This window comes from Aotus nancymaae, unplaced genomic scaffold (assembly GCF_030222135.1).
Source record: "Aotus nancymaae isolate 86718 unplaced genomic scaffold, 86718_ANA_hifiasm-v0.15.2.pri h1tg000029l, whole genome shotgun sequence".
In the NCBI taxonomy this organism is placed as follows: Eukaryota; Metazoa; Chordata; class Mammalia; order Primates; family Aotidae; genus Aotus; species Aotus nancymaae.
In genome coordinates, this window is record NW_026988442.1 from 59,951,791 (window position 1) to 59,965,470 (window position 13,680).

General features: G+C 35.9%; 1 protein-coding gene across 2 annotated transcripts in view; it reads left to right on the plus strand.

Annotated features, from left to right (window-relative positions):
* The window catches only part of STAM2 (signal transducing adaptor molecule 2), a 51,708-nt gene that overhangs the window by 15,983 nt on the left and 22,045 nt on the right, over nt 1-13,680 (plus strand). The window contains exons 1-7 of one of the 2 annotated variants that reach the window (XM_012457060.3): nt 1,731-1,906; nt 5,297-5,381; nt 7,185-7,260; nt 7,361-7,459; nt 8,190-8,336; nt 10,521-10,590; nt 11,155-11,341. In XM_012457060.3, the coding sequence (XP_012312483.1) occupies nt 5,344-5,381; nt 7,185-7,260; nt 7,361-7,459; nt 8,190-8,336; nt 10,521-10,590; nt 11,155-11,341 (617 nt within the window). In that variant the 5' untranslated portion in view covers nt 1,731-1,906; nt 5,297-5,343. Of the gene's footprint in view, nt 1-1,730; nt 1,907-5,296; nt 5,382-7,184; nt 7,261-7,360; nt 7,460-8,189; nt 8,337-10,520; nt 10,591-11,154; nt 11,342-13,680 lie in introns of those variants that run through there. The other variant, XM_012457059.3, reaches the window with a different exon arrangement.

Sequence of the window (13,680 nt, forward strand, 5' to 3'; positions counted from 1 at the left end):
AAATATTTCTCTGTTTCTGCCTCACACCATGCGTCAGGTTCCAGATATACAAAATGAAGTTCTAATACGCTAAAGACTTCTGTGTAAAAGGGGAATAATAAGCAGAAGAGAATGTGGGTGAATATTTAATCTTCCGGTAGTTCAAACAGTATGCTAAATAACACTATAAAAAGGAAAATGGGGCCAGGTGCAGTGGCTCATGCTTGTAATCCCGGCACTTTGGAGGCTGAGGTAGGCGGATCACAAGGTCAAGAGATCAAGACCATCCTGGCCAACCTGGTGAAACTGTGTCTCTACTAAAAATACAAAAATTAGTTGGGCATGCTGGCACGCACCTCTAGTCCCAGCTACTCAGGAGGCTGAGGCAGGAGAATCGCTTGAACCTGGTAGGTGGAGGTTGCAGTGAGCCAAGATCGAGTTACTGCACTCCAGCCAGGTGACAGACCAAGACTCCGTCTCAAAAAAGAAAAAAAGAAAAATGGTAGATTCTTTTATAGCAAAAACCGCATAATAAGCGAATAGGAACGATCAGCATGAAGCTGTAATATATGTGATTTGCTTTTCAGACTCAGTATATAAAGTTAGTCACCTATCGGTCTAAGAAGCTCTTGAAGCGCTGCCTTCCCCACTTACCCTGTCTCCTTGTTGAGACTCCCAAATGTAGAATTACTCCTCTTCAGTAAATAAGAGAACTGGAACTTCATAAGCTCACTAGTGCTGTTACCTTTTGTTGCCATGAGGTGTTGCTATTGAAGTTCGATCCTCTGTAGCCCCTTGAATATTTGTCTGCTCAGCAGTGAAGCTTTGGTTGGTCCAGAACTTTGCGCAGGTTAGCCAAACCATGTCTACAGATGGGCATCAGAGTTAAAGCCCTTTTAACTCTGAGCTTTGTACTCAAAAGCTCTGCTGTTGTTTCCCACCTTACACATTGTACCAGGCTAATGGGATATGGAAGAGCAACCAGCGTAATTCATTCACTCATGAAACAAATATTTATCAAGCACCTACTTTGTGCCCTACATACTGCTGATGTACTAAGAATAATAATAGTGAACCAAACAAAAATTTGTGCCATGATGGTTACATTCATTCTGGGGGTGGGATGTGGTGAAAAGTGCTGGCAAAGACATGCTAAACAAAAAATGCTGTGAAATATCTTCAGAAAGTACTATGCACAAAATCCCGCCCTCCTAGTTATTTTATATTTTTAGTCTATGTGGGGCACCAATATGAGTGATACCAATGAGTGTAACAAAAAAGACAGACTGAGTGCTTGATGGATTTACAGCCAGTTTGCTGATAACTTCTCAGTAGCTTGTTTTGGGACTTTGTGGCCACTCTGTATATAATGGTACATTATGCAGCTGTTAAAAATACTGGTATAGCTGTATATTTATGAACGTGGACAGATGTTTATGAGTAGAAATGCATGTTAAGAAATGATACATTTAGCGTAATCATAATATTAGTGGTGAATATTTTTTCTCTACCCCTAAGGTTTTCTTTGTGAGAAGAGAGTTCCATTAGTGTCACCCTGAGCCTGCCCTTTTGTTTTGTTTTGTTTTGTTTTGTAGAGACAGGGGCTCACTCTGTCATCCACGTTGGAGTGTAGTGATGTGATCTTGTCTCACTGCACCCTCCACCTCTCAGATGCAAGCCATCCTCCTACCTCAGCCTCCCAAGTAGCTGGGACTACAGGCGTGTACCACCAGGCCCAACTAACTTTTTTGTACTTTTTGTAGAGACAGGGTTTTACCATGTTGCCCAGGCTGGTCTTGAACTCCTGGGCTCAAGTGATCTGCTTGTCTTGGCCTACCAAGTCCTGGGATGACATGTGTATGCCACCACACCTGGCTTGCCTTGGCTTTTTTATTCACTTAATCTCTGGTGTGATGACACCTGATTGGTAAGTTTGAGAATTACTGGCCTTACTTATGTCCTTCTGTATAGGACTAGCTAGTCTTTGCACCACACTGAGTGATTTTTCCTTTGCTTCTCCATGGAATAAGTTATACAGAGGCTTACCCCTGCAGGGAGAAGCCTTTCCCTCTCTAGTGCTAAGGCATGCCCACTTCTGGGGTTCACTATTAGCAAGTTCATTTGGCCAATATACGTAAAGCTTCTGTTAATAACAGAAGTGTTATTTTATTCCCCGTTCTGTTTCTCATCTTGTTCATAACTTGGCCAAGGAAGAAGTTTTCTGTTTTTGGGTGCTGCCTTTGTATACCTTATACTATTCTATTTAATTTTGCATTGACTTTCATTATTTTTGCATATATGTGTGTGTGTATATATTTATGTGTGTGTATATATGTGTGTGTTTATATATAAAGTCTGGAAAGATATGCATCATAATTTTAAAAGGGATTGGAAAAAGGATTGGTAGAATTAGGAGGTTTTTCCTTGTCTGTACGTCTGAATTAATGGAATTTATTAGATATTGAATTAAGAAATAGTTAACATTTTAAGCCTCTAAAAAATGTATAGTCTGCAGTCTGCTCTGACTTTCTAAAGCAATAGTCTTTTTTGCATGAGGGAAGAAGGTGAAAACCTGAGTATGTTTTACCTGCATAGTTTTGTGCCTGGTTCTAGAACTTTCAGTAGGCAAAAATACATTACTTTTCTAAAATCCCTGGTCTGTCATTACATCACATGTCAAAGCAATTGCTTTCCATCCATGAGTATTAGGCAATTTGCATGGCTTTTTAAAGTGAGTTCTAGCATTCAACTGAGGTTAACTGCATTGATGTGTTTCTCTTTACTTATGAAGTATAGTTGTTGGCTAAGCCTGTACATTTTTTGGCTTCTTTGATTATTTCTTGCTATTAAAAAAAGAAGAAATTACTCTGGATTCCTACGATTTTTCCTGATTATCAGTGTGATATTACCTGTCATATATATATATATGACATATATATATATATGCTTTGCTACATAGGTTATTCTATATTTGAAATTATAGGATATATGTAATAAAAGAGGAAAAGACATAAAATACAGTGTTTCTAAAGTGGTAATTTTTATATCTCCACCTCTCTATACTAGCAGAAAAAAATTGTATTCCTTGATACTGGAATTTTGTCAAAGTTAATAAAGTCAAAATGCTCCATAACTAAATCATTATATTCCCATCATGCTTTTTAATAGTTCACTTTTAACTTTATTTTATTTCTCACAATGCAGCCTAATTACTTGTCAATTTTTACTTTGAATCATATAATATTTTAGACCACAAAAATATAGTGAAAATAAAATATTTTCTGGATACATAACTGTACAACTTAATAAACCTTTATAAATATAATGAAGCTCCTGTATACTCTTTTAAACCCCCCCAATCTGATATTTATCATTCTCATACATGTTAATATTTTTACTACCCATATATTTATCCCTAAAGAATATAGTGTGTTTTTTGAATGTTACAAAACTTCAGGTGAAACATTCACATACTGCTGGTGGGAATGTACCATAGAATAGTTGCTTTGGAAAACTGACCATTCCTAAAAATAATTAAACACAGAATTACCATATGACACAGCATTTCTACTCCTAGATATATGCCAAAGAGAAATGAAAATATAATGTCCACACGTCCACACAGAGATTTGTATGTGCATGTTAGTCACAGCAGTGCATTATTTATCTTAGCCAAATAATTTTTAAAAATCCAAATGTTGACTGGGCATCGTGGCTGAAACTTTTAATCTCAGCCCTTTGGGATGCCGAGGCAGGTGGATGTGATGGTGGATACCAGTAGTCCCAGCTACTCGGGAAGCTGAGGTGGGAGATCACATGAGTCCCAGAGGTGAAGTCTGCAGTGAGTCAGTGATCACACCACTGTACACCAGCCTGGGCAACAGAGTGAGACCCTCTCTCAGTAAACCAACCAATCCAGATGTTCATGAACTGGTGAATGGATAAATGTGGTATGTCTATACAATGAAATGTTATTTAGCCATAAGAAGAAATGAAGTACTGATGCATGCTACAACGTGGATGACCCTTGCAAACATTGCCAAACAAGAGAAGCCAGTCAGAAAAGGATATATATTGTATGGTCCTATTTATATGAAGAATCCAGAATAGGTAAATCTTTAGAGACAGAAAGTAGACTAGTGGTTGCCTAGGGCTGGGAATATGTGGGGAGAATGAACAGTGACTGCCAGTAGGTACAGATTTCTTTTGGAAGTGATTAAATGTTCTCAAATTAGATACTGGTGTTAGTTGTACAACTCTATGAATATAGTCAAAACATTGAATTGTACACTTAAACGTGTAAATTGTATTGTTACGTGAATTATAGCAATAAAGCTGTCTTACAAAACTCATGTAAATATTATAAATTCTTCTGCTACTAACTTTTTTGACTCAGCGTTATAAGCCCAAGCAAATCATATTTTCAGATTCATATATTTTTGTTCATTTAATTTTGTATCCCTCATTTCATATTCCATTATATGAATTTAATATATTAATCAGTTTTCCTTTTTACTATTAAAAACAATGCTTCAGGCTGGGTGCAGTGGCCTATAATCCCAACATTTGGGAGGCCAAGGAGGAGGATTCCTTGAGCCCAGGAGTTCAAGACCAGCCTGGGCAACATAGCAAGACTCTGTCTCTATTAAAAAAAAAATTACAAAACCAATGCTTTATTGGACAGTTTAGTGCATATTTACTTGTATAATATGCTTCTAATTTTTTTAAGAGATAGGGGTCTTACTCTGTCACCCAGGCTGGAGTGTAGTATCATGGAGGCATGATAATAGCTCACTGCAGCCTTGAACTCATGGGCTCAAGCAGTCCTCCCTTTTCAGCTTGCCAAGTAGCTAGGATTACAGGCATTTGCCACCATGCCTGGCTAATTAAAAAAAAAAATTTTTTTTTTAATTGCAGAGACAGGGTCTTACTATGTTGCCCAGGCTGGTCTTAGACTCCTGGCCTTAAATGATACTCCTGCCTTAGCCTCCCATGCCTGGAATTACAGACATGAGCCACCATACCCAGCCCTGATGATACATTTTTAAAGCTTTCTTCCAAATTAGAATTTGATGGGATTATTGATACTTAGTAATTTATTTAGGAGGCATTTTATTGCTTTACCTCAGGATATTTAATTTATTTAATTACACTATTTAAAATTGAAGTTAGTAGAAGTGCTTTTGTCTTCTGAAGGTCATCTGTAGTTTCTTCAACAAGAGAAGAGGTAGGACTTCTTAACCGTTGGGCCTTTGCTGGTATTTTAGTGTTATATGAGATGTGTCCTAATTATTGTGTATGCTAATATATTTTATAGAAAAGGCCACAAATGAGTACAACACTACAGAAGATTGGAGTCTTATTATGGATATATGTGACAAAGTTGGAAGTACACCTAATGGGTAAGCTGTCCAGTCATGCTCAGTGAATGTTTAGGAACTCGATAACCAGTGTCTCTTTTTGTGATGGAACTTTGAAAGGAAAATGAGACTTTACCACAGTTGACCCTTGAACAACACAGATTTAAACTTCAAGGGTCCACTTATACACAGGTTTTCTTCCACCTCTGCCACCCCAAAGACAGCAAGACCAACCCCTCTTCAACTCAGTAATTTTCTTAATAACTTTTTTCCTGTAGCTTACCTTATTGTAAGAATACAGTATATTATATATATGCAAAATATATGTCCATCTACTGTTTATGCTATTGGTGAGGCTCTGGTCAAGAGTAGGCTATTAGTTGGCTGGGCATGGTGGCCCACACCTGTAATCCTAGCACTTTGGGAGGCTGAGGCAAGCAAATCATTTGAGGTCGGGACTTTGAAACCAGCCTGGCCAACATGGCAAAATGCCATCTCTACTGAAAATACAAAAATTAGCTGGGCGTGGTGGTGGGCGTCTGTAATTCCAGCTACTCTGGAGGCTGAGACAGGAGAATCGCTTGAACCTGGGAGGTGGAGTTTGCAGTGAGCCAAGATGGCGCCACTGAACTCAGCCTGGGCTGCAGAGTGAGACTGTCTCAAAAAAACAAAAAAAGAGTAGGCTATTAGTAGTTAAGTTTTTGAGGAATCAAAAGTTTATTTTCCACTGCATAGGGGGTTGGTCTCCCTAACCTTCATGTAGTTCAAGGGTCAGTTGTTTTACTTTCGGGACATAAAAGTTAAAAAAGCCCGAATGCTGGATTTATGGGATTAACTTCATCTGGAAGGAACAAATGAAAAAGAGTTCAACTCAAAAGCGCCTGTAGTAACACATAATTAAACACTTGACACAGTGGGGAGATGCAACAATATATAGGTGAGTTATTTAAGGAATTCCTCTGGGACTTAGATATATATGGGAACTTTTAAATAATGAAGTAGACAAATAACACAATAGATAATATAACAAAAAAGTCTTCGAATAATATACATATAATGTAATAGGTAGCCTAATGAAAAAAGTGAATATGAAAAAAAATGCTTTTGGGGAGATGTTGCAATTAGCTGAACTATGTATTAGAAATTTTCATTAAAGCTTTTCATAGCATATTCACGTGTTTATACTTGAACCTCTTAAAATTATATGTCTTGTTAGATTTTTTCAAGATAAGATTTTGCCGTCTGAAAGCTAAATCTGTCTTGAAGAAATGGAAAGATCTGGTATACGTCTCTTGTGTTGACGAATCTTTTGTGAAATGATTTGTCTCTTGATTTTGGAATATGCAACATTTGCAACATGCTTTAGCCTATGAACAAAATATTGTGTAAAATCATTTTATAGATTTATTCCTTTAACAAAGTGCAATTTCCAGAACTTTAATTTATTTAATATATTTTTATTTTATACTTAAATTATTTTATTTTGAGACAGGGTCTCACTCTGTCATCCAGGCTGGAGTGCAGTGGCATGATCACAACTCACTACAGCCTCAAACTCCTGGGCTCAAGCAATCCTGTTGCCTCAGCCTCCTGAGTAGCTAGGAGTCAGACACATGCCGCTATGCCTAGCTAATTTTAAAAATTTTTTATAGAGATGAGATCTTACTTTGTTGTCCAGGCTGGTCTCAAATTCCTGGGCTCAAGTGATCCTCCTGCCTTGGCTTCCCAAAATGTTGGAATTACAGGTGTAAGCCATTAAATATAAAGTTATTTGGTAATAGAATACCTTATATTTTTAATGTTTGAATTAAATTTATCAATATTTAACTGTCTTTTTTTTTTAAGAGCGAAAGATTGCCTAAAAGCCATAATGAAAAGGGTAAATCATAAGGTTCCTCATGTTGCTCTGCAGGCACTAACTGTGAGTAGAAGCCATGTTATTATTGACCCAAATTTCAAATGTGTTTTTATTATAGTAAGTTAGTATTTCAACATTTGTACATTAATTTTTATTTTAATAGCTTCTTGGGGCATGTGTGGCAAACTGTGGAAAGATATTTCATTTAGAAGTATGTTCCCGTGATTTTGCAACAGAAGTACGTGCTGTGATTAAAAATAAGGTAAATTTTAAAAAGAGGAGAAATTTAAGTCATTAAAAAATATATAAATTGTGTGTCATTATAACTATATGTAGTATTACTGAAGTAATTATAAGTATTACAAATGAAGTCATTTTTAGATAAATTGAAATGAAATAAACTTCTGTTCTGAAATTTGATTTTTTAATTTGTAGCAACAAAAACTTCTCCCCAAAGTATATATACTGTAGATAATAGCAAATCCTTTTTGAGGGCTAGTAAGTAGTCATTGCTTTAAGCATTTTACACATACTGTCTTGTTGAATGCTCTTAACCACCCTTGGAGCAATAGATTCTTGGAAGTTAAATTCTCTTATCATTCCTATTTTATAAATGCAAAAACTGAGTCTTAGAAAGAAGTAACTTGTCCAAGGTCACGCAGCTAGTAAGTGGGATAGCCAAGATTTACATCCAGGTTACTCTGGCTCCATTCTCCAAAACATAGAGGAAATAATCCCGAAATATAAAAAATTTATTGTCATTATAGTAAGACTTAGGAATTGGTGTTATAAACAGTAATTTTGTATGAAACAACTACATCTTAACATGTAAATAGGCATCTATCAATTACTCAACTAGGCTAGAAATTGCTGGACTATGTTGATGTTCATATGATTAAAGTGAATTTTGAGAGTAATTCTCCTGTTAAATAATTTAAGTACGTATTTTAACTATAGATTTTTGTTTATTTTCCTTTCCTTTTCCTTAAAAGGCACATCCTAAAGTATGTGAAAAACTGAAGTCTTTAATGGTGGAGTGGTCAGAAGAATTTCAAAAGGACCCTCAGTTTAGTCTAATATCTGCAACTATTAAATCTATGAAAGAGGAAGGAATTACTTTTCCTCCAGCAGGTTCTCAGGTGAGAGATTTATTCAGACCCATGGTTGACCCTCTAATATTTTGAAGGTATGTATCTTATGTAAAAACTAGCCAAAGTATGTCTTGATTATCATTTTCCACCTCTACTTCCCAAATGACTCTCTAGCATAGTACCTTACATTTAATAGACATTCTGATTTTTATGTCTATTTTTTCCCCATAACGGAACCTTGAGAAGTTAGTCAGACATAAATAATGTATTTAATGCTCCTCTAAGTCTGGAATCATGCAAAAGGCATAGGTGTATGAGATAGCCCTTATATTAAAAAAAAAAAATGTATAGCAAATTTGAATGGTAGCTTTATACATGTGAAAAATAACTAATTTAGATTTTAAGTGACAAATACAGGATGGGGGAATAGACTGTATGCTGTCTATCTTATTACCAAAGAGAGAGCAGTAACCACAGGTTGGAATGGTGAAGAAGATGAAGAGGTAGAATTTTGAGACTTGAATGTATTCGTATTTTATTAGAGAGAAGTAAGGTAGTAATATTAGGAGATAAGTGAAATGAACAAACTCATGGAATTGAGAGACTCCAGACTTGTTTGTTGAAGAGTGACTATGCCTAGAGTGAATGCTTTACATATAAGATGGATGGAACTGTAAGACTAGAAATGTATTTGCTGGGAGAGGGGATAGCTTTAGTAGAACTGGGATGTAGAGGCAGGGATCATGGAGTGGGCTGTTTTTTTAGGTCTGTGGGAGAAAAATGCTGTCTCTTGGGTTTTACTCTCAGTACTTTATGCCTTCCCATTAATATTAGAATGTAGGCTAAGGAGACTATGGGAAGTACTATATTTCCTTTTATTTTAGATCATAGATTAAAGAGAAAAAAGTTGTTTTTTTTTTTTTGAGATGGAGTTTCGCTCTTATTGCCCAGGCTGGAGTGCAGTGGCGCAACCTTGGCTCACTGCAACCTCCATCTCCTAGGTTCAAGCGATTCTCCTGTGTCAGTCTCCGGAGTAGCTAGGATTACAGGTTCCTGCCACCATGCCCAGCTAATTTTTTGTATTTTTAGTAGAGACAGGATATCACCAGGTTAGCCAGGCTGGTCTCGAACTCCTGATCTCAGGTGATCCACCTGCCTCGGCCTCCCAAAGTGCTGTGATTACAGGAATGAGCCACCACGCCTAGCTGAAAAAAGATTCTTTACAGCTGACCAGATCTAAGGGTACAAGGTAGAGTTTTGAGACAAGAGTCTTAGAAGTAGTAAAAAGGAAACATTTTCCTGTTCTGTCCTTTCTGCATATTTTTCTGAAAAATCTATGTAAAGAACTGGTTGATGGATCAGAGTCCTGGATACCTGTCTTACACGCCATTTGTTAAATTCAAGCATGACCTTCCTTAATTCACTGCTACGCCTGGCAGACCACTGCCATCCAGCCACAATAAATAGTAAAAGAACTTCACACATATTCCTAGAACTCCACCTCTTTTCTCTGTCCCCACTTCTCTCTCTTTATTAATGATCATGACTTCTTGCTGGCAATTCTCATGTAGCTGCACTCCTGTGGCAGTAGAGCTCTTCTCACTAAGAGACCTTGGACAATTGAAATCAGGGATATAATCAGAAAAGAGTCATATTTTTAAATTCTATAAATATTTAAGTACTTTATGCCAAGTTTTGTTAGATTTATGCAAAATCTAAGCCAGTTTGAGCCCTGTGTGAGTTTATAATGTTTTCTTGAAAATTCTGATGTTTTTAGTATTTGAAAACAATTATTTGAAATTATCATAAAGAACTTCACTTCTAGACCAGTCATGGTGGCTCATGCCTGTAGTCTTAGCACTTTGGGAGGCTGAGACAGAAGGATCACTTGAGGCTAAGAGTTCCAGATCAGCCTGGGAAACATAGTGAGACCCTGTCTCTACAAAAAATAAAAATTAGCCAGGTGTGGCGGCATACACATGTACTTCTGACTACCCAGGAGGCTGAGGTAAGGGGATCACTTGAGCCCAGGAGTTGGAGGTTACAGTGAGCTATGACTGTGCCATGCACCCCAGCCTGGCTGACAGTGAGACCTTGTCTCAAAAAAGAACTTCACTTTTAAATGAAACTCAGTTGTATCAGAATTTTTTAAAATTTAGCATCTGCAAGTAATTGTAGAGCTGTGTTTTGTTTGAAAAGATAGTTGTGTTCATTTTACTCATGCATTTACAGACTGTCTCAGCTGCTGCCAAGAATGGTACGTCATTGAACAAAAACAAAGAGGATGAAGACATAGCTAAAGGTAAATGATCAAGCGCATGTAATTTAGTATGGCTTAAAATATCTTTGCCAGAACATTGTTTTGATATAAAAATGGTAATAAAACTGGTATACTTTTATTTTTCCCTCAAATCTGAAAACTAGTAGCGTCCAAAAAGTAAGGAAAACAAATGACATGCTATCAAATGAATTTAATTCATTATCTTTTTCAATAATATATATTTGATATACTACCTTTGGAGAGATTACATTTCACCTTTTCTTTAATGCCATAGTTATGAGTCAAGCACAGAAATATGTTCATGGCTTATCCTATATGGAAAGCTACCCATATTATAATGTCACAATCTGTTTGCTATAAAAATAATAACTGTTGTATATGACAGACCGTGATAATAAGGAATGAACAAAAACTTTATTTTAAAAATGTCATGGTTCTCTGCCCTGCCCCACCCTCCCAAAACTTAACTGTGGCACATAATTAGACAAATAAAATACTTGATTTATTCTTATTAAATTTTACATTGTCATCTAATGTTTATCAAAATTAATTTTAGTTTCTTTGCATTTTAATTTTTGAAACTAGCTATTGAATTATCACTGCAAGAGCAGAAACAGCAACACACAGAAACAAAATCCTTATATCCGTCTGCAGAAATTCAGTTAAATAATAAGGTTGTACGGAAAGTGAGAGCTTTATATGATTTTGAAGCTGTTGAGGACAATGAACTCACCTTTAAACATGGTGAAATAATTATTGTTTTGGATGACAGGTATGTTTTAAATCTTTATGGGAAGTTTTAAAGTATAATATTCTTAATTTAGAATCCAGAGTATTCAGTTCTTTGACTTATAGTGTATTTAAATCATATTAGAACCTTTTCATACCTTGTTTTTATTTTTCTAAAATAAAAGTTAGACAGATAATGTGAGCCTCTTCTCTTGTTATATTTGATAATTTATGTCCTGGATGAAAGATATATTAAATAATGTTCTTGATGACCACAATCGGGAAACATGTAAATACTCAGTCACTTGAATAAGTATACGTTGGCAGTTGTGTGTACCAAAATTACTGGCAGAAAAACTTTAAAAAGAATATAGCTGTATACCCTTGATTAAAGCAACCAAAAGCTGTACTTGGCTCCTCCCCAATTCTTAATCTACTACTGTACTCTCTTCATAATTTCTCTACCATTTAAAGCTCTCATAAAAAATAGATCAATCTCTGTTGAGCTTAATACTGCTCTGTACTTTTACTTTTAAAAGAAAATCATGAAATTTTGCAAGAGTGAGAAGTAAGCTTGTTGCTCTGAACAGAGATTGCAGGTGTATTTGCTATCCATTATAAATAATTTAGTAAGTTATTTATAACACAGTAGTATATTTCTAGTATATTTTTAAATAAAGGGTAGATAAGTAATGGTTTTAATTTACTGTGGTAAATATTTAGTGAGAAAATGTTATGTAATCTACTATGTACAATGAATAACAAATGAGGACACAGTTCTGTCTTCATAAAATCTAGAATAAAGTAAGAGAGTTAAAATTACCATATAGACAATTGTATAGAAAGCAGAATGTGGTGAATGCCATAAAAGAGGTGCTGTTGAGGCCCAGAGAGCAGATTTACACTTGGTGCAAGCATCTGGCAAAGAAGACTTATCCTGGGGCTCCATTTCAGGTGTATATCTTGATTGGTTTAGATAAGACAAAAAATTTTGCAAGAAATTGAAGATGGGAAAAGGAATGTCTCTTAGGCAATCAAGATAGTACCATCTTCACTTAAAGAAAAATTTTTTAAATAATCATTTGGAGTGGAACACCATGATCCCTGAAGGAAAATAGATAGAAATACAGATGCTTGTCAACTTACATTAGTTTACAGTTGGGCAAAATCATCGAACACAAAACCTATTTTATAATAAAGTATTGAATATCTCATGTAACATATTGAATACTGTACTGAAAGTAAAAACCAGAATGGTTTATGTGTACCTGAGTGTGTATCACTTTTGCACCATTGTAAGTCATGCCATCATAAGTTGGAGACTGTCTGTAAAGGCAGAGAGAGTGTGAGCTCTGAACACTGACAGTCTGAAGTGTCAGGCTTAGGAGTGTCTTTTAGAGTACTTACAAAAGAACTTAGGTTTACAGTTTTGATACTCTTACACAATTATGAAGTTAAAGATATTTATAAAATAGCCTGGGCACAGTGGCTCATGCCTGTAATTCCAGCACTTTGGGAGGCCGAGGTGCGCGAATCATGAGGTCAGTAGTTCAAGGCCAGCCCAGCCAGTATGGTGAAACCCTGTATCTACTAAAAAAAAATATATGAAAATTAGCTGGGTGTGGTGGCATGCACCTGTAGTCCCAGCTGCTCAAGAGGCTGAGGCAGAATTCCTTGAACCTGGGAGGCAGAGGTTGCAGTGAGTCAAGATTGTGGCACTGTACTCCAGCCTGGGTGACAGAGTGAGACTCCACCTCAAAAAATAAAAAACTAAAAAAAGATATTTATAAAATAAATAGAAACAAAATGAGTAGTTTTGTCTAAGATTCTAATTTAGAGCATTACTTTTATATAACAAAATTTTCTGAAATAAATTGCTGCTCTTACGACAATTTTTAGTTAAGATTTATTACTGTAAAAAAGAACTTTTTTATTTGTAACTGCTAAGAGAATTCAACATGAATATGATGGAATATTGGTCAGTTGCTGACATTTTGATGTTAGGACACCCCAGTCTTACAGTTGCTGTAAGCATGCTTATGTATAAAATATTGTCATTCTAGGTGATTGGTAATCACTGGTAGGACTTTAAACACAAATGCAATCTTGTGTGCTAAAGTTAAATGACAGTCTTCCGTTAAAAGGAAGTCATCCAGAAAATGACTCTCTTCGTCGCTTTTATATTTTTATGGAATTTAAAGCATAAAATTTTCACACATAGATGTCCCTTGAAAATATATCATTCTTAGATCTGTTTAAGAGCCATTGAGCTCATAGAAAAGATGCACATTTCCTATTTATTTATTTATTTTTTGAAACAGAGTCTTGTTTTGTTGCCCAGGTTGGAGTGCACTGACTCACTGCAACCCCCACCTCCCAGGT